Source organism: Thamnophis elegans, chromosome 16 (assembly GCF_009769535.1).
Source record: "Thamnophis elegans isolate rThaEle1 chromosome 16, rThaEle1.pri, whole genome shotgun sequence".
Classification (NCBI taxonomy): domain Eukaryota; kingdom Metazoa; phylum Chordata; class Lepidosauria; order Squamata; family Colubridae; genus Thamnophis; species Thamnophis elegans.
Genome location: NC_045556.1, coordinates 22,463,964 through 22,483,721, shown reverse-complemented (window position 1 = coordinate 22,483,721; position 19,758 = coordinate 22,463,964). Strand labels below are relative to the sequence as shown.

The following is a 19,758-nucleotide window of genomic DNA, read 5'->3' as shown; positions in this document are numbered from 1 at the left end:
CACATGGGCGGCAAGCCACTCCCATCCAGTCACATGAGTGGCAAGCCACTCCCACAAAGGAGGCCACACCCACAGAGTAGGTTCAAACAATTTTTGAAACCCACCACTGCTTGGCAGTCATGTGACTGGGTGGGCATGGCCAACTTGTAAAATGTGGTGAAACTCACTTAACAACACTCTTGCTTAGCAACCAAAAGGTTGGCTCAGGAACCCTGGCATTGAAGCACGCAAGTCTTAAAGCTGTCAAGTTACAAGACCCTTGCACCCCTAACCCTTTAGAAAAAAAAACCCCAAAGGTGTTCAAACTTGACAGCTTTAAGACTTGTGGACTTCAACTCCCAGAATTCCTCCTCTTAATCTTGATGATGTGCGGAAGGGCGGGGGAGGGAGCTTGAACCAGTTCTAAACGGCACTGTAGATTGTGGAACCTCTTCTATAGAAGAGGTTAGAACTGGCAGGAACCCACCCCTGCTTGAGCTGTTCAGAATTGTGTTGGGCTGCGGAAGTGCTAGGCGTATGCACATCCCCACTTCTGTGAGTAGCAGATGAACAGCAGGTGAGAAGTGGGCGAACGTGTCCGCTTGTGCTCCATTTGCACAAGTGATGTGGTTGCATGCCCAGGACTTCCGCAAATAGAGCTGTGTATGTACGCTTGCCCATCGCTCGTTCGCTTGCTCATCCCCTCCCCCGTCCCCCCTGCAACTGGCATGTATTTCTGATGGTTGCAGTCTCCCGGATTCACACGTCCTCCTTTTGCAACCTTCTGACAAGCAAAGTCAATGGAGGAAGCCAGATTCACTTAATAACCATGGACTAACTTAACAACTGCACTGATTCGCCTAACGACTGTGGCAAGGAAGATAGTAAAATGTCTTGTTTGCCAACAGATATTCTGGGCTCAATTGTGATTGTAAGCCATTGATTACCTGCATTCTGTTTTTATTGACTTAAGTATTTGTTCATCAAACTTGGCCAAAGAACCTGTGTTTGGATCTGGGCTTTGAATGGCTAAATCAGGGGTAACCAAACTTGGGAACTTTAAGACTTGTGGACTTCAACTCTCAGAATTCTGGGAGTTGAAGTCCACAAGTCTTAAAGTTCCCAAGTTTGGACACCCCTGGGCTACATAAAGAAGGGCCCAGATGAATAGTTGCTGTCTCTTCCCTTCTAGCTACGCCGTGACTGTTCAGGAATCCTACGCACATCCCTTTGATCAGATCTATTATACAAGATGCACAGATATCCTCAACTGGTTCAAGTGCACTCGACACAGGTAAGCGATAATTGGAAGGTATTTTCAAACCTCATCTTCCCTTTCATCCTCTCTGGATTGCTCCCTTTTCTTCCGAGCCCGGGAGAAGCTCTTCCGCTACGGAAGATAACGATAGGATCTTTTGTGCAGAGTAGTCCGGCAGCACTAAAGAGACGGAACATTGATTTTTCTTTTTCTTTTATGGAGAAAATAGCCATAGTTTTTGTAAAAGGATGACTAACCAGCCCTGCCTATTTGCAATGCATTTGCTTTCAGCGTTGCATTTGCAATCAAGTTGGAAGCAACTAGGAAGGCCGAGGGACTATCATTTTTTGCTTGCAGCTTCCTTCTTTTATCTTCTTGCTGTTGAAAACGAACTGGCTAAACCTGTTTCTCTCCCAGAATTCCCCAGCCAGTGTAGGTAACTTCAAGAAGTGAAGTTTGTTTATCTTTAATCCCACACCTCAAGTTTGAGACACACATCAAGGTTGAAAAATAAATCATGGTTGAGAAATACATGGAAACACCTGGAAAAGTTTTAAAGGCAGATTTAAATTAGGCCAGATTTTCTCCAAATCAAGTATAAACAAATTCTTGGTGTGTGTTGTTGATTCTGAGGATCATGAAGCCCAATCTTTTGTTTATAGAGATGATTGCCCAAAAAGTTCATGGTTGTCATCATATTTGTGTATACAAATTGCATCCAAAAAAGCTAATCCTAGGTTGTATTAAAAGAGGGAATAGAATCAAGATCACATAAAAGGTTAGTACTGCTTTACAAAGCCTTAGTAAGACCACACTTAATAAACTGCATCCATGTTTAGTCAACATATAACAAACAATCATATTATAAGAAAGATGTTGAGGGTCTGGAAAGAGTGCAGAAATGTCCAACCTAGATATCATATGTGTGGTTGTATGAAACACCACCAACTTCTCAGCGGGAATAAGGGGACAGGGGACAGGCTAATAAGTGCCATGTTTGGGCCAGGTGGCAAAAAAATATATTAATGCAAGGAATTGTGCTGTCAGCGTTCCAAATATCATCCAGAATTAAATCAGAGTCCAAGGCAGAGCTTTCATCAAAGTTCCAATTTAATAAGAGAGACATGTTGGTACATCTATGGAAAACCCGAATCTGAAAGCTTCCTGGGTTTTCCACCCAGTTGAAAGTTCAAAATCTTGCCCCCACACCCACAAGTTCATCACATGGTCCAATCTTCCTCTGCCATGCTGGCATTTCCACCCATCTAGTTCCGGTCAGGTGCAGAGGCAAAGGATGACCTTGGGCTTCTAGAAAGGAATGTTTTATTTTGACAACAACACATTCTGCTCCTTACTATTCCCCCTTCCAATTCCCCACTAATGAAACAGCATAGCAAAATAATAGAGAGAGTGTGGCAGGCCAAAGATCCTAAAAGGAATATGACTGCAGGCCTGACATATGCAATGTTTATATTTATTGGATTTATTTATTAAATTTATATGCTGCCTTTCTCACTATTGAGCAACTCTGCCTGTTTAATATCTCGAACTGCTGTTTATTTCTGAGATAAGAATTATAACCAGGGAGAGGCAAAAGATTTTTTATTTACACACACACACACACACACACACACACACACACACACACACACAATTTCCCTTTTCTTTCCCTTTCTATATCTTGCTTGCCCAAATCTTCTCTTGGACCTAGCATGAAAATGGCTTAGGATACGGCTGAATGAGTAGGAGTTGGAATTTGTATCGATCTTTTTAAATATCAAAAACCTTTGCACATTCTGAAGCAAATATTGAACATAACAACCTTGCGGTAATGTAACACAAATAGAATTATAACTATGGGCATTGATTTCCAGGTTTTTTTTTTCTTCCTTTCCTCTCCCACCATTTAGAATCAGTTATAAAACGGCCTATCGGAGGGGACTGAGGACGATGTATCGGCGACGCTCTCAGTGCTGCCCGGGATATTACGAGAGCGGGGACTTCTGTATCCGTACGTAGAGGCCATTTCCTATTCTTCTGCTGAAGTGTCTCTGGCGTTGCATCCTGCATGCAGCTGTGGTGGGGCTTGCAAATGTTGAGATTAGCATTTAAGCAAGCAGGAAAAACGGGCTGGCCAGTAGCAAAACCTGAGAGAATGATAGGACGTTGATTGATCAGTTGTGCTTATTTCTCTTCATATGCTAAATAATAATAATCATCAGGTTGAGAAGGTTCTAGAGAATGAGAAAGTCAAGATCTTGTGGGATTTCAGAATTCAGACTGACAGGCATTTGGCCTACGACACACCTGACATAACAACAGTTGAAAAGAAAAAAGTCTGGTTCATTGACATTGCAATACCTGGTGGTGCACAAATTGAAGATAAGCAGCAGGAAAAAATCACAAATTATCGGGACTTGCAAATTGAAGTTGAGCGACTGTGGAAAAAGAAATTGTCTGTTGTCCCGATTGTAATTGAAGCCCTTGGAGCAATACCTAAAAGGCTACCTCGCTATTTGGAAATTCTAAATTTATCAGACTTGAACATTCTGATTCTACAAAAAACCACCCTACTTGGAACAGCTTATATCCTCCGACGTTCTCTTAACAGTTCCTAGGTCCTTGGTTAGGACTCGAGCTGTTGAGCTACCAACCAGCCCCAAAGGCTGTGAATCTCACCAAAGATTGACATCATCATCATCGTCGTCGTCGTCGTCATCATCATCACAATAACAATAATAATCAGTTGTATTTTGATGCTTCCCAATATCATTATAGGAGGAGAGCTGGGTTAGTCCTCAATTAGCCAATCAAGAATCTAGTAACACCAGAGGTAGGTTGCTCCCGGTTCGGCTTAGTTCGGCCGAACCGGTAGTGGTATTTTGGCGCGGGTCGCAGAACCGCAGCGGGCCAGGCTGACCACGCCCCCGAACCAGTTCCCCGGTCGCCATTGCCATCAAGTTGTTTAGTAGTATGCTCTATCTTATCTCTCTCCCCCTCCTACGGTCAATCCAGATAAAATATTTTAGGGTGAAATATTTTAAAATTCATCAGTATAAAACGAAAAGGGGTAATTTGTGAAAACAGCCATTGAAAACATAACAACGGACCTGAGTAAAATCAGGAGAAGCCATAATAAAGGTGGTTGAGCCAGAGAAAACTTATAAAGTAGCAACTGCAGTTGTAAAAACATGACTTTTCTAAATACTTTGGGGAAGAAATCCAAATCTTTCCCAAAAGCTGAAAGGACAATAATGTTGCTGTGAGATGGCCTGACTGCTGAAACCTTTCTTTAATCTGCTTCTTTTGAAGAGGTTGTTAATAGGTTTAAAAATATTTGAGAAGATAATAGCTTGGCTTACAATGTCTTCTGGCTGGCCAAGATGCAGATGTTCCAGGCCAGAAACAAAGTAAGCAATACAGAATTTGTAAACCCTTCTGTGTATCAGCAGAAACTGATCTCTACAAGTCTTCACCAATCAAGATTTCCCACTGAATTTCCAGTTAAAAACTTGATTGCTATGGTGCAAAAAACCAAAGTGCCCTGTGTCTGCAGGAGGTTACTCTCTTTGATTTTAGGTTGACACTGAGATAATTGTGCCTTCCTGCCAGTGCTGATACTACATCTCCCACCTTCCCTTAGGGTGTTGTGATGACTCATTGGTTAAGATGTTGGGTTTGTCAGCTGGAAAGCCAGCAGCCCAGGTTTGAGACTCAGCTCCATGTGACATCGTGAACTCCCGTCCTCACCTCAGCTCCTGCCAATTTAGCAATTTGAAAGCATGCAAATGTGAGTAGATAGAACAGAACAGGAGTAGAATAGAGTGGAATAGAGTAGAGTAGAGTAAAGTAGAGTAGACCTGGACTGGACTGGACTGGACTGGAATAATAGAGTTGGAAGTGACATTGTAGGTCATATAGTCCAACCCCCTGCTTAAGCAGGAGACACCATACCATTTCTGACAGATAAATAGGTGCCACTTCGGTGGGAGGGTAACAGAGCTCCATGACGTCATGCTGGCCAAATGACAAATGGAAATCTCTTTGGACAGCACTGGCTCAATGACCTTGAAATGGAGATGAGCACCGTCCCTCGTCCCCCATGGCCAGCAATGATTAGCAGAATAAAATCCGCAAGGACTCCTATACCTTTACCTTTTTACAACTTCCTTTCCCATTGACCTCTATGGTAATTCAGCAGCATCTGGAAGCGACTAAATTCACCGTTGGTCCCAAGGCCACATTTCAGGTCTCGGATGCAGCTTTTTGCAAGGAATGGGGGACGTTTGGGATCTGCAGGGAGCCAACAGGTGGGATCCCAGACCATCATCTTCAAAAGGGTTCACTGGCCATCCATGAATGATGATGGGTAGGTGCTAGTTTGTAAATGATTTGAGGGGTTTTTTTTGTTAAAGTCTGCCTCCTCCAGTAACAATCCGTCCCATATCCTTTCTGGAAACTGCCAGTTGTTGAGTTTTGATCAACAATGAAACATGTATATCTGTTCAGAGAGGTTGGGGGCAGATCATGGAGAAAATCTATGTGGTCACTAAAAGTCAACACCCCTACTTCTCAGGTGCTTAGGTGAAACTCCAGGGCCATCCGATGCAGATCCAGATAATCTGGACCTGCTCTTCATTGGGCTCAACGTAACCTATTCTGGAGTGATGTACCTGATTCAGGTGACCCCCAAGGGCACAGATAAACCCCCAAGTGGCTACAAGAGCTCTCAGAGAGAGTACTAATGACCAGATAACTACAAAGAAGTATGATCCCTCCCCTCCATCCAGTCAGAACTAATCTTTCCATCGTCCCCTCCATCCTGCCAGAACTGATGAAGCGTTTGGGGTGAGAAGCGAAACGTCTTCCTCAAGGAAAAAACAGTCCAGTTGCTTTTTTTGTTTTTTAAAGAAAAAGCACCTTTGAGGAAACACTGGAATTTTTTTTTCCTTTGGGACTTTCAGACTGCACATTTAGACTGTTTCAGGGAGCTCTTTGTCCCTGCTGCTCAGTTGATGATGTCCGATTTCTGGTTCGCTTGCACCGTTGATTTCAAAGCTAACTTGTACGACTGGGAGTTGATTTCCATATTTTTGGGCCTCGCTTGAAGTAACAAGCATAAGGTTTGCAACCCGGGGTTCATCAAGGCTTATGGAGGGAACCTTCTGTAAATAGCACATTAAAATGTGGTTTGAAAATTGCTTTGCAAAGAATTAATAGTTAGTTCTGCTGCTGCAATTCCCAAGCCTGTTTTCCTGATAAGGGATGATGGATGTCTCACGCCTGGAACGTTTCGCTTAAGTGTAGCAAAGTCAGTCGGACAAGGGTTGCACGCTTGAGTTATGTGGCTAATTATACAGCTAACTACATGCAGACAGTCATTTAAAATTCTCTGGGTTGCCTACTCCCTGTGACTCTCTCTTGTTGCTTCTGAACGGCACCGTCTTAAATCTTCAGGCTTCAGATAAATTAATAAATAAAAGATTTAAGCCCCTCCGATTTTGCAAATGAAGTTTCTAAAACTTGCAATTGTGCAAGTTTGAAATTATGAGACAGCCACCCTCTCTTGGGTTTGACTTGAGGAAAAACGACTGTCACACCTTTAAAAGAAACATCTCCATCTTTTGAGTTGAAGTAAATCCCTAGTGATGTCATGGCAGCAGTATAGAAATGGATTGAATTGCCTTTTTGTTAAAAAAAATGTTTTTACTTCGCAACTTAGTCTGTTGTACCTCATCCTGGGATTTCCTGAAAGTATTCTCCATGATGGTTATGTAAAGCTCCTTGGCCCAGATGCGTCTTACTTGTTGTTGTTAGGGGCTTCATCAGTTCTGATTGGGGCAGGATGGAAGGATAGATACTGACTGTTGAGACTGGATGATGGGGGAGAAGGAAGGATAGGTTCTGATAGGTTGTGGGGGATGGAAGGATGTTTTTGTTTTTTTTGCAATCATCTGGTCATTAGTACTCTCCCTGAGAGCTCTTGAAGCCACTTAGGGGTTTATCTGTGCCCTCAGGGTAACCTGAATCAGGGTGCAAATAAGACTGGAGCCTTCTGGGAACTGCTGAATGGACTGTGGTTGTAGAGAGGAGATTGTTATTGTTGTTAGTTGGAAGTTGTGTCTGACCCACCGTGACCCCATGGACAACGTTCCTCCAGGCCTTTCTGTCCTCTACCATCCCCTGTAGTCCATTTTAGCTGAGCCGAGGTGGCGCAGTGGTTAGGGTGCAGTACTGCAGGCCACTTCAGCTGACTGTTATCTGCAGTTCAGCGGTTCTAATCTTACTGGCTCAAGGTTGACTCAGCTTTCCATCCTTCCATGTGGGGGCAATATGCTGACTCTGTAAACCGCTTAGAGAGGGCTGAAAGCCCTATGAAGCAGTATATAAGTCTAACTGCTATTGCTATTGCTATTCTGTGACTCCATCCAGCCGCCTCATTCTCTGTCGTCCCCTTCTTCTATTGCCCTCAATCTTTCCCAGCAATATGGGAAAAACCCCTTCATGGATTACTGCCTTGTCATGGTGAAGAGGCTTGCGCAGCTGAACGAAGCTATGAGCTATGCTGTGCAGGGCCACACAAGACGGACAGGTCATAGCAGAGAGCTCTGACAAAATGTGATCCCCTGCAGAAGGAAATGGCCACCCACTCCGGTATCTTTGCCAAGAAAACCCCATGGACAATGCTTCTTACTGGGAGAAGCTAAGGAAATGCAAATCTAAGGAAATGCAACGGTTAATTTAATGTTAGGTTGACATGTGTAGTCAATCCTTTCTTGTAGTCTATTAACACATGGCTTAGCTTGTTGTGTGAATATGATTTATTAGGTGCCATCGAGTTGAGTTTTTTTCTCCTAATGACTGCATAGAGTATCTGTCCTTAACCTTGTTAACCTATTCTCCAAAGCACCAGAAGGCAGGACAAGAAGCAATGGGTGGAAACTAATCAAGGAGAAATGCAACCTGTAACTAAGGAGGAATTTCCTGACAGTGAGAACAATTAACTAATGGAACGGCTTACCTCCCAGAGGTTGTGGGTACTCCATCACTGAAGGATTTTAAGAAGAGACTGGACAGCCACCAGTCTGCAATGGTGTGGGGTCTCTTGCTTGAGCAGGGGGCTGAACTAGAGGATGTATTGAGTCAAGCACAATAGAAATGGAAGGGACCTTGGTGGGCTTCAACCCCATGTGCAAGCAGGAGAGCCTATACCAGTGATGGGGAACCTATGGCACGCGTACCACAGGTGGCATGCAGAGCCATTTGTCAGGGCACGCGAGGTGCTGCCCTGTCAGTTGGCCAGTGCACATGTGCGCGCTGGCCAGCTGAGGTCATCCTTTTTTAAAGCCATTTTTCACCCTCCCCAAGCTTCAGAGGCTTTATAGGAGCCTGGGGAGGGCGAAAAGAGCCTCCCCCCCTGGAGGCCCTCCGGAGACTTCATGAGCTTCCCTGAAGCCTCTGGAGCACAAAAAACCCAGCCCTATGGGCAAACTGGAAGTTCAGGAACAGACTTTTGGTTTGCTCGGAGGGTCGTTTTGACTGAAGGTCCCTGAAGCCTCCGGAGCGCTTAAAATGACCCTCCGAGCAAACTGGAAGTGACTTCCAGTTTGCTCGGAGGGTCATTTTGACTGCTTCAGAGAAGCCTCCTGAAGGTCCCTGAAGCCTCCGGAGGGCACCCGGGGTGGGAGGCTGTTTTCGCCCTCCCCAGGCTCCTATAAAGCCCCTGGAGCCTGGGGAGGGCGAAAAAAGCATGCAAAAAATGGGGGTTGCGCCTGTAGTGCACACATGCGCACTGGGGGGGGTGTCACGCATTGCATTATAGGTGCGGCACACCCTCCCATGACCCCCCTGCGCTCCCCCCACTTATGTCACATGATCCAAAAAAGGTTCACCATCGCTGGCCTATACCATCTCAGATACGTGACCTTCCAGTCTCTTAAAAACCTCCAGTGATGGAGCACCCACTATTTTAGAAAGCAAGCCATTTCACTGGTTAATTGTTCTCAGTGTGAGGAAATTTCTCCTTAGTTCTAAGTTGCTTCTGTCCTTGATTAGTTTCCACCCATTGCTTCTTGTTCTACCCTCAGGTGCCTTGGAGAATAGTTTGACTCCCTCTTCTTTGGGGCAGCCCGTTAAATACTGGAACACTGCTGTTGTGCCACCCCCAGTCCTCCTTTTTTCTAGACTGTCTTGTCAACTTCTCTTGATTCCACTTCCTGGCTCTGCCTCTTCTTCTCCTACAGCTAGAGGGAAATGAGGACTGACTCGGATTCTTCAACATAAGCCAAAGTAGCAAAGAAAGAATGAGCCCATTACCTTAAAAAGAAAGCAACTGCACTTCCTTTCGTCTGGAAAAAACAGCTTCCACGAGGCGGAGGAGATGCGTTTGAAGCTGCCGTTTGCTTTCAGAGAACATTTTCCATTGGCACTAATGAATATTTTCCAATTAGTCCAAATAGCTTCAGAGAGTATTGTTTAGGGCAGGATGTCATTTGTTGCTTCTTCAAACACCATCTTAGACACCTTACTTAGGTGGGGGGGACCCCTGAACATCACATCTGTTTTATCCTGCAAGCTACTTTCCACAGAAGGCTTCCAGATATGTAGGGCCCATTCCCATAATCCTTAGGCTGAGGATAATGGGAGTTGAAGTCCACACCCCTGGGGTGCATCAGGTTTGGGGAGGACTTCTCTCTAGTGTAGTGTTTCTCAACCTTGGCAATTTGAAGATGTGTGGATTTCAACTCTCAGGTCTGTGGAGGTTCTCAATCATCCAGGTCATAGTTGTCTCAAAGGTGCTTTGAAGCAACTGAAATGTTTTTCCCCCCTTGAGGAGGAGGAAGGAAACATTTTGCTTCTCACCCAAGGAGCTTCATCAGTTCTGATTAGAGAAGGATGGCGCTGGCAGCAGATTTAGACAGTGGGGAGGCTGGAGAGGAACATGGGTCGGTCCTAGAGGCTGGGTAAGGCTCGGATGAGGGCTCGGTGTCAGAGGCAGAGAGGGGGCCAAGGCTGTCTGGCAGTTCTCAGCTGCCTTTGGAGCTGGACAGCAGTGAGGCAGAGGAACAGCTGGAGCCTGTTCCCACTATGCGCATGTGCAGAGCTGCTGGAAGAAAAGAACAGCTAAGAAATCAGGGTCAACTTGGGAGTAAAGCCACAGATGGACGGTGAATGGCCCCTCCCATAGGAAATAAAAGAGGAGCAAAAGGGGAGTGGGCTTTTGCAGGAAACAATTCGTTCATTCGTTTCAGGAGCGTGAAGATCTGTCCGTGAATCTCAGAGACTCTGTGCTAAGTCTTTCCTTGCACTGCACTGCGTTTGGAAAATATTTACATGGCAGCTTTCCAAGCTAGATAAGGTCTGTGGTCTTAAATTCACCTTTGAAAGACTGTTTGCCAGGCCTTTGCTGAATGTGAATGGGAGGAATTCACATTCATTTAATAAAAGGGGTTTTGTCTGGACCAGGAATCTGCCTCATGCTTTTTGGGGAAGCCTAGGTCAGAACAGATGGGGGAGAAGGAAGGATAGGTTCTGATAGGTTGTGGGGGATGAAAGGATGTATTTTTTTTTTTGCAATCATCTGGTCACTAGTACTCTCCCTGAGAGCTCTTGAAACCACTTAGGGGTTTATCTGTGCCCTCAGGGTAATCTGAATCAGGGTGCAAATAAGACTGGAACCTTCTTGGAACTGCTGAATGGACTGTGTTGTAGGCAGGAAATAGGGGGTGTCTTATTATTCCTCCCCCTTTATTGAGGGAGCTGTGTTCAATTCTAATATAGATGGATTCTTTTACTCCCCCCTTCAAACCAATCATCCTATCTATCCAAAATGTGGACTTTGCTGTCCACATTTTGGATAGAGAGGAGTTGCAGTCAACTGTCAGGATTCCCCAACCAGCGTGACTTTGCTCTAGACAATGGTTCTTCTGCGCTTTTGCAGGAAGGAGCTGGATTTCATGTCAGGAAAATCGATAGAGGAGTTATGGGTTGGAATCATCTGACCTTGTAAAGCTATTTTGTTGGGTGCCAATGAGTTAATAGCGTGCGGTGAGGGAAGTCCAAATCTCAAGGAGCACATACTGATCAAAAGCCCCTTGTATAAAAGAGGCTTTGTTAAAAAGTCATAGATTAAAGGCTAATTGGGCCTCCTTCTATTAATTGTAGCTTCACTTTCTTGCAAATTTTCTGAAACAGCTTTCTAATCAAGTGTGACACATTTGGAATCGCGAGGAGCATGTTTTTAAATCTCTATTAACAGCACTCGCTGCTGACCTTAACAGGATGGAGACTCAACTCCTTTTCGCTTCTGATTCTCATTCCTCGCTAGTCCTTTGCACTTTTTCTTTCCATTTTTTTTCATTCTCTCTTCCTTTCTCTCGCTCTCTCTCTGCGCACCTGCACGCCTAGAAAGCTAATCCAGTTCCGATCAGTTATGACTTTACCAAATGAGTGTGCGGTGTGATTGTTTCAAGCTTCTTCTAGATTTCCTCCCTAACGCAGGGGGATGGAATGGGAAATTTTGCAGTCCAATCTCTGGTTTGGAAATCCACATTGGTGCCAGTGGTGGGTTCTGGACCTTGGTACGGTGCAACGGAGCTGGCGCCCACCATGTACACACGCGCATGTGTATCTACCGCCCGCGACGCTCCAGCTGCTCGGTGGAGCTTCGACAGGCGCCGTACGCTCTGTACGCGTGCACAAATGCCCCGATCAGCTCAAATAGCGGGAAGGAGAGTGGGCAGGCATTTCAGCCCTCCAGATCACTGTACCAGAACGGTACCTTGTGCTCTCAGCAGGCACTGGTACGCCCATACCGGGCCGTACCAGTCATATCCCCCCACTGATTGGCGTTAAAATTTTGCAATCATTGCAAGTCATTGAATTTTTTTAAAATTATGTCAAAGGCCTGGAATGCACTACCTGACTCTGTTGTAACATCCTCAAACTCACAGAACTTCAACCTTAAACTATCTAGCGTGGACCTCGCCCCATTCCTAAGAGGTCTGTAAGGGGAGCGTGCATAGGCGCATCAGCGTGCCTTCCGTCCCTGTCCCATTTGTTCATACCCATTCACTGTGCTTGTGTCCATGTTTATACTTATACCTGTTATCTCGTACCTGTTTGACAAACTTAATAAACAATAAAGAAACAAATAAGCAAAATATCTTCATTAGCAGCTCTCCTGCCTCATGCCATATGTCATGGCTAAATCAAAAGGGGGCATTTCGATTTCATTTTGCTTTCCCAACTTTGTGCCTTAGCCAGCCTTCCAATCTGACCATTTTTTTCCCTTCGTCCCCTCTCTGTGCATTTCTTCCTTTCTCCCACTCCTCGCCCCAGCCTCTCGCCCCTTCCTCTTGCCCCTCCAAGGCAGCTGATTGCCCACTGCCAGCGCCCCCATCCTCACTCCCTTGGCCTCCTTCCCCTTTCCTTGCTGGGTAATTTTTCAGCCCCGTCTCGCAGCAAAGGAGGAGGAGCGGATTCCTCCTGGGATGGCGTCCTGCATTATGGATGAGTGTTTTTCCCTCTCTTGCAGGGAGAACATCAATCTTATTTTACCACTGACGTGATGGATGGGCGTTGGGGGGCCGGAGACAGAGGGAGTTCAGTGAATTGAAATCCTTTGGCAAGCGAGCCACAAAAAACGGGACACCAGGAGTGGTGGAAGCCCAGGCAGGACCCCTCCCCCACCCCCTTTGCAAGACCTCAAGTAATCACTTGGCATGGAAAAGCAGGCCCGTCACTTGTCTCCTGCAACGCAGATGCAATCCCCCCCCCAATAAAATAAGCCTGGCTCCCCATTGCGTTGTTCCAGCGCGTCTATCGCAGAAAAATCAATATCGAAATTATTTCAAATTGGCAAGGGCTTGCACGTAATTTCTCTTGATTAATAAAATTCATTAGCCGGGATTCATTTGCAAGCATCCAGTACAGTGTTTCTCAACCTTGGCGACTTTAAGTCCTGTGGACTTCAACTCCCAGAATCCCCCAGCCAGCACAGCACAGTGACATCATATGCGCTCTCATCCAAATGGTGGGATGACGTCATTCTATACGGTGGCGTCAGGGCCCTCCACACTTGCGGGAGTATTGTAAACTGAGCTGGTGGAAGAAAAAGTCTGGATTATCAGTCCCCAAGGTGCTTTTTTCAAAAGGCAACTGTATTTTCTTTCTTTTTGCTTGAAGACGTTTTGCTTCTCATCCAAGGAGCTTCTTCGGTTCTGACTGAATGGTGGAGGCTGGAAGGATTTATATTCTTTTTTTAAAATATATTTTTATTATTTTTCATTTAAAACAATGCAGTACTGCAAAGTTGAAGTGACCATACATTCATATTATATACAGTTAGTCTCAACCATTATTAGCCTATTTAATACATTGTCTATCCTTCTGTCCAATCATAATATATACAGTTTGTTCCAGTCTTGTCACCTTGTCCTATACCAATCATAAAATCAGACTTCATAATATTCTGATTCCCCTTTATTTTTAAGTTCAAGAGTGAGCCTATCTGCTTCCGCACAGGCCAACACTTTTCTGATTATATCTAGCTCTGATGGTGTATTTTCTTTTTTCCAATATTGTGCATAAGTTATGCATGCCGCAGTTACTACATGTATAATTAGATAAAGTGTATCTTTCTTAAACCCCTCCGGTATTATACCTAGGAGAAAAACTTCTGGTTTAAACAAGATTTGGTATCCCACCATTTGTTCTAACCATGATTGAATCATTTTCCAATATTTTTTTGCCTCATTGCACGTCCACCACATATGATAAAAAGTGCCTGGTGTTTTTTTACACTTCCAACAATTTGGGGCCAGATTTTTAATATTTTGGAGAGCCGTGCTGAGGGCATATGCCATCTGTAGAACATCTTATAAAGATTTTCTTTATATGCCATAGCCATTGTTAGTTTCTGATTAAGTATCCAAAGTTTTTCCCACTTAGTCAATTCCACATTATAACTGAAATTTTTTGCCCAGGCGACCATAGTTTCTTTGACATGTTCCTCCTCTAGCTTATATTCCAACAAAAATCTATACAACACTTTGATCAGCCTGTTTTCCGCCTGTATCAAAAGTTTATCTAATATTGTGTAATCTTTGGCAATACCTTCCTTCTTCCTATCCTGTGCAAACCTTGATTGTATCTGTAAGTAGGACCACTATTCTACTTGTACCCTTTGTGATGCCAAGTCTAATCTAGTTTTGATCTCCCCCTGTCTGTTCAATAACTCTTTATATGTAACTATATTTTCCATATTAATTAAATTTGGGTGTATGCTGGAAAGATTTATATTCCTTGCAATCATTAGCACTCTTTCTGACGATCAGCATGACTGCAAGGAATATAAATGGATATAAATCCTTCCATTCTCCATCAGAGCTGAAGAAGCTTCCTGAATCAGAAGCAAAACATCTTCAAAGAAAAACCAGAAAGTTCAGTTTAAAAAAAAGCACCTTTGGGACAACCGTCACCTGCATGACAGAGAATCTCCATAATGACCAGGGTTTTCTAACCTCAGCAACTTTAAGATGCGTTAGACTTCAACCCGCAGGATTCCCCAGCTGTGTGTGGACTTCAACTCTCTGACTTTTCAAACTGTGTGGACTTCAATTCCCAAATTCCTCAGCCAGCATGTTAGGGAAGCATGCAAACGCCAGCTGCCCCTGCCAGCATGCAGAATTCTGGGAGTTGAAGTCCTTGCATCTTAAAGTCTTAGGGAGCAAGGCTGGTCAGCGAGGGCCCCTCTAAAATGGCTGCATTTTTCCTAGCGAGGTGAAAACCTACCGTTTCGCACACCCCTCCCCACCCCCTTAATTCTTTTCCTCCCAATGCTGCCCAAAAGAGGGGCGTCTTTCGTTCTGGAGGTCTCTTCTCCACTGTTTCAGTTGCCTCTGTGCTTAGTTTTGCTCTAGAGCGGCTTCAAAAACAGATGCACTGAGAGAGGAGTGTATTAGCTTTATTAAGATTAGCCTGTTGATAAAAAGAGTGCATAAAAGTTAAAAACAAAAAACAAAACCAGACTGTTCTTCCTCCCCCAATCTCTTTCTCTCTTTCTCTCCTTCTCCCGCCCCCCCCTCTCTTTCTCCTTTTAAAATTAGACTAGATTAGAAGATTAGAGCCTGGGGTAGCTTTTGGGTTTTTTTTCCCTTGATGCTTAAAAAAAAACCTTGAAGATCTGAGGAAAGACACTAATTGAAGTTCTTTCTTCTTCTTCTTTCTTCTTCTTCTTTTTTAATAAAAAAAAAAACAGGAGCAAAGGAGTTTCCAATTTATTAAATGGATCTCTTTTTGTGCCCGGGGCCAAGTCTTCATTCAGGCTGTCCTTTTAAATCTTTGTACTTGTAAAAACCACAAGGCAGCTCCAGGGCAGAGGAAGTGGGCTTTGGATAGGATACCAGGGGTGGCAGAGATCCATCTGCTGTAAAAAAAAAAAAAGTAGGTAAATGCCTAGAAATAGATCTGTGGCTATTTCAGCAAAGAGATTGGGGGGGGGGGGTGTCCTATGAAAGAGAGGAAGGACCAGAACCAGTTGAGTGAGAATATTTTATTTTGTTTATTTATTAGAATCAGATTAGACCTGGAAGGGACCTGGGAGGTCTTCTACTCCAGCTCAAGCAGGAGAATCCTATACCATCACAGACAACTGACTGTCCAGTCTCTTCTTGAAGAGTCTCTAGCAATTCACCAAACATCCAACATGGAATAACGGGGTTGGAAATAGATCTTGGAGGTCTTCTAGTCAAGCCCCCTGCTCAAGCAGGAGACAACCATTTCAGATGGGTAGCTGTCCAGTCTCTTCTTTAAAACCTCCAGCGATGAACCAAAGGTGCTTTTTCAAGAGGCAACTGGGCTTTCTGTTTTTTCTTTGAAGACCTTTTGCTTCTCATCCAAAAAGCTTCTCCAGCTCTTGACTGGATGGTGGGGAATGGAAGGATTGATACCCCTTGCAGACAGCTGAAGAAGCTTCTTGGATGAGAAGCGAAACATCTTCAAAGAAAAAAAAGAAAATCCTGTTGCCTCCTGAAAAAAAGCACCTTTGGGACAACCATGACGTGGATGACTGAGAATCTCCATAAATGGAGCGCCCACGATTTCTGAAGGCAAGCTTTTCCATTGGTTAATTATCCTCACTATTCAGAAGTTTCTCCTTAATTCCAGGTTGCTTCTGTCCTTGATGAGTTTCCATCCGTTGTTTCTTGTCTTGCCTTCTGGTGCTTTGGAAAATAAGTTGACCCCCTCTTCTTTGGGGCAGTCCCTCAAATACTGGAAGATTGCTATCATGTCATCCCCTAATTCTTCTTTTCTTTAGACTAGCCAAACCCAAATCCTGCAGCTGTTCTTCATATGTTTTAGTCTTCAGGCCTTTAATCAAGGATTAATTTATTAGATTTTTTAAAATCCCGCTTTCATTATTTTTATAAATAACTCAAGGCAACGAACATATATGTGGGACTGCGGTGAGGAAGAAACTCAGTGTCCTGTCCCACTCACACATGCACCCACCACAAAGGTTTGAAGTCGTTGTTAAGGCTTCACCAGCCCCCAGTAGTATTCCTAAGGATTTTCCACACAGGGACCAGAGCAAGACCCGATTTTCCCACGTCAGGAAAACCCAGAGTTAATCCAGCAAAGACAAGTCTGTGGTCCAAAACACAAATCCCATAAGCCAAAATCCGATTCCGATGTCCACAAGACAAAGTCCAAACTCCAGAAACAGAGTCAAGGCGAAGTTTCAAGGCAAGGTACATGGTGGTTGAACTAACACGCAATCTGAAATGGAAGAATCGTTTTGCTCAGCATGCAAAGATAAACAGCTGCTGGCCATGCCAACTCATTGGAAGGAACAAGGCTGCCTCCTCATGAGTAACCTCGCTGACTTCAGTTGAGTCAGCAGGTCCTAACGAAAAGAAGGACCATGATTGCACTTTTCCAATATTTGAGGGCCTCCTACAAAGACGAGGGGAAGATCAAACTATTTTCCAAAACACCAAAAGGCAAGACAAGAAACAATGGATGTAAATTAATCAAGGAAAGTCGCACCTAGAATGAAGGAGAAATTTCCTAAGGGCAAGAGAAATTAGCCGATGAAATAGCTTTCCTTCAAAAGTTGTAGGTGCTCCATCACAGGAGGCTTTCAAAAAGAGGTTGGACAGCTATTTGTCTGAAACGATAGGGTCTCCTGCTCAAGCAGAGAGTTGGACTAGAAGACCTCCAAGGTCCCTTCCCAACTCTATTATTCTATGTTCTATGCAGGCCCTAAGGCCCTCATCCCTGCTCATCAGTTGCAGCTGTACTCCTTCTCCACCCTCTGTTTCTGGCTGCCCTTCCAAACTTCTTGTTTGCAACTGTGTTCTTTTCCCCTGTTTTCAGCCAGCCACTCGTCCGATCACTCCTCAAGGGCTTCTGAAGTTCCTGGTTTGTCTTTCTCTTCTTGCCCAGCCCCTCCTGGTTCATAATCCCCCATGCCTTCCAGATGCTCCTCTCACAAGTTCCTCATCATCTGAGCCCACTTCAGAGACACCCATAACACTCAAGACTGTCCCATCTTGATGCTCTTTATGATCATAGGATAAGAGGTGACCTTAGAAGTCATTTAATTCAACCCCCCAGCCTGGTGCAGCAATCTGTTGTGGCCCGCCAGCAGCTCCCAGCCAGCAGCCAGTGGAGCTGGCAGCAGATTCGGACAGTGAGGAGGTTGGGGAGGAACATGGGCCAGTCCTGGAGTCTGGGGAAGGCTCTGATGAGGGCTCTGTTGGAGGCAGAGAGGGGGCCAGGGCCGTCTGACAGTTATCAGCTGCCTTCAGAGTCAGACATCAGTGAGGCAGAAGAACAGCTGGAGGCTGTTCCCAGTGTGCGCATGTGCAAGAGCTGCCAAAGGAAGGGGACAGCTAAAGAACAGGGGTCAACTTGGGAGTAAGGCCACAGGTGGATGATGAATGGCCCCTCCGAGAGGAAATAAAAGAGGAGCGAAAGGAGAGTGGAGTTTGCAGGAGACAATCGGTTTGCTTAATTGGTTCGTGACTCTCCGAGGCTCCTTGCCAAGTTTTGCAGGTATCGGTCTGGCAGCTCTCCAAGCCAGATAAGGTCCGTGATTGTAAATCCTCCCTTGAAAGACTTTGCTGGATGCGAATGAGCAGAATTCACAGTCAATTAATAAAAGTGGGTTTTGTCGGGACCAGGAGTTTGCTTCAGGCTCTTGGGAAGCCTTGGCCAGAACACAATCCTCCTGTTATCCCAGACAAATGGCTATCCAACTTTTTCTTGAAACAAAAAGAGGCACACAGAAAAAAAACTCTGTTAAGATTCCAAGATCTTGGAGCCTAAAAGGGTATAGTTCCTATCATTCATGTAGAGTTTGTTTCCCAACTGGTCAACCCTTCCACTGGATAAATTATCCCACCAATTGTCTCTACTTGCAAACTGGGAGTAGCAGGAAGAAAGATTGGGAAGACATTTATATTCACATCCAGGGATGGTCTGGCAGTTTGGTTCCAGCCCAAAATCCTAAAGTGCCACCACCAGGCAGAATGAATGAGCCCATCCGCAGATTTGTGGGGTCTTTGTGTGTGTGTGGGGGTAGTAATTGTGGTGGAATCTGTGGGCTTTCCATGACTGTTTGGAGAAACCCTGGTTCCTCTTTGAAGGAAAGAACTGTAAGCTGGGGACAGGCGCATTTATTGGAAAGAAAAGGATTTCAAGAGAGTAAGCAGACACAGTCAACACAATGTGATGGTACTGGTAGCCACATGCTTACAATGCAAAGAGCCTGGTGTATTCCCCATTGCCAGTCCTCGCTTGCTTTTGCTTTTGATGGGAATTCCCCATTGTTTTCTTTCCTCTGCAGTCTCTCCTCTTTGTGAGGGGGAGAGGAAGAAAGAAAAAAGGCCAGTCACAGGACAAGGAGTTCCAAGTATAATCACAAACATTTGATTGAGCTAAATGTGGGCATGGATTGTAAAGTTATTCCCTGCCCCCCATTGTCAAAACTTCGAATGATTGCTGAATGAGGCAGTCGCTAAATGAGGAGGACGGTCTGCCAAGCCTCTGCCCTTTCAAGAAACCCTCCGGCATCCTTCCCAGCCTCTGTCGGAATTAAATTTCCCTGCCCTTAGAGAATAGCATGCTGTCATGTGGGGGCAGAGCCGTCAAGGGTATTTCTGACTTGCAGGAGCAAAAGAAGTTTATGGGTAGCATAAAAATTGCATGCCCAGGGGGGGGGGGGGGGGAGGACTGCCAAGTCAGCAGTTCTGTGCTCCTCCCACGTGCTCCTTTGGCAAATACTGGACAAGGGGTGTGTGTGGATGCGTCTCTGCTGCAAGGGGAGGAAAGCACAATGATTGATTCTAGAATAACTCTCAGGCTTTCAGTCTTTTCTTTTTTTGCTGTGAAATGCATTTAAAAAGTTCCTTTTCTCTTTTTTTGACTTCGTTTGGCTTTATAATTGGAAGATTTTGCTAATTAAAAGCTTTTGGAATTGCTTTTCGTGCAGGGGAGGCTGTAAGTGTTGGCCA

The 19,758-nt window shown here is 44.8% G+C and overlaps 1 protein-coding gene across 1 annotated transcript in view; it reads left to right on the top strand.

The window, feature by feature from the left end:
* MEGF11 (multiple EGF like domains 11) overlaps positions 1-19,758 on the top strand; it is a 471,865-nt gene that overhangs the window by 11,324 nt on the left and 440,783 nt on the right. The window contains 2 exon segments of the mRNA XM_032233167.1: positions 1,172-1,273; positions 3,148-3,248. Coding sequence (XP_032089058.1) covers positions 1,172-1,273; positions 3,148-3,248 — 203 coding nt within the window.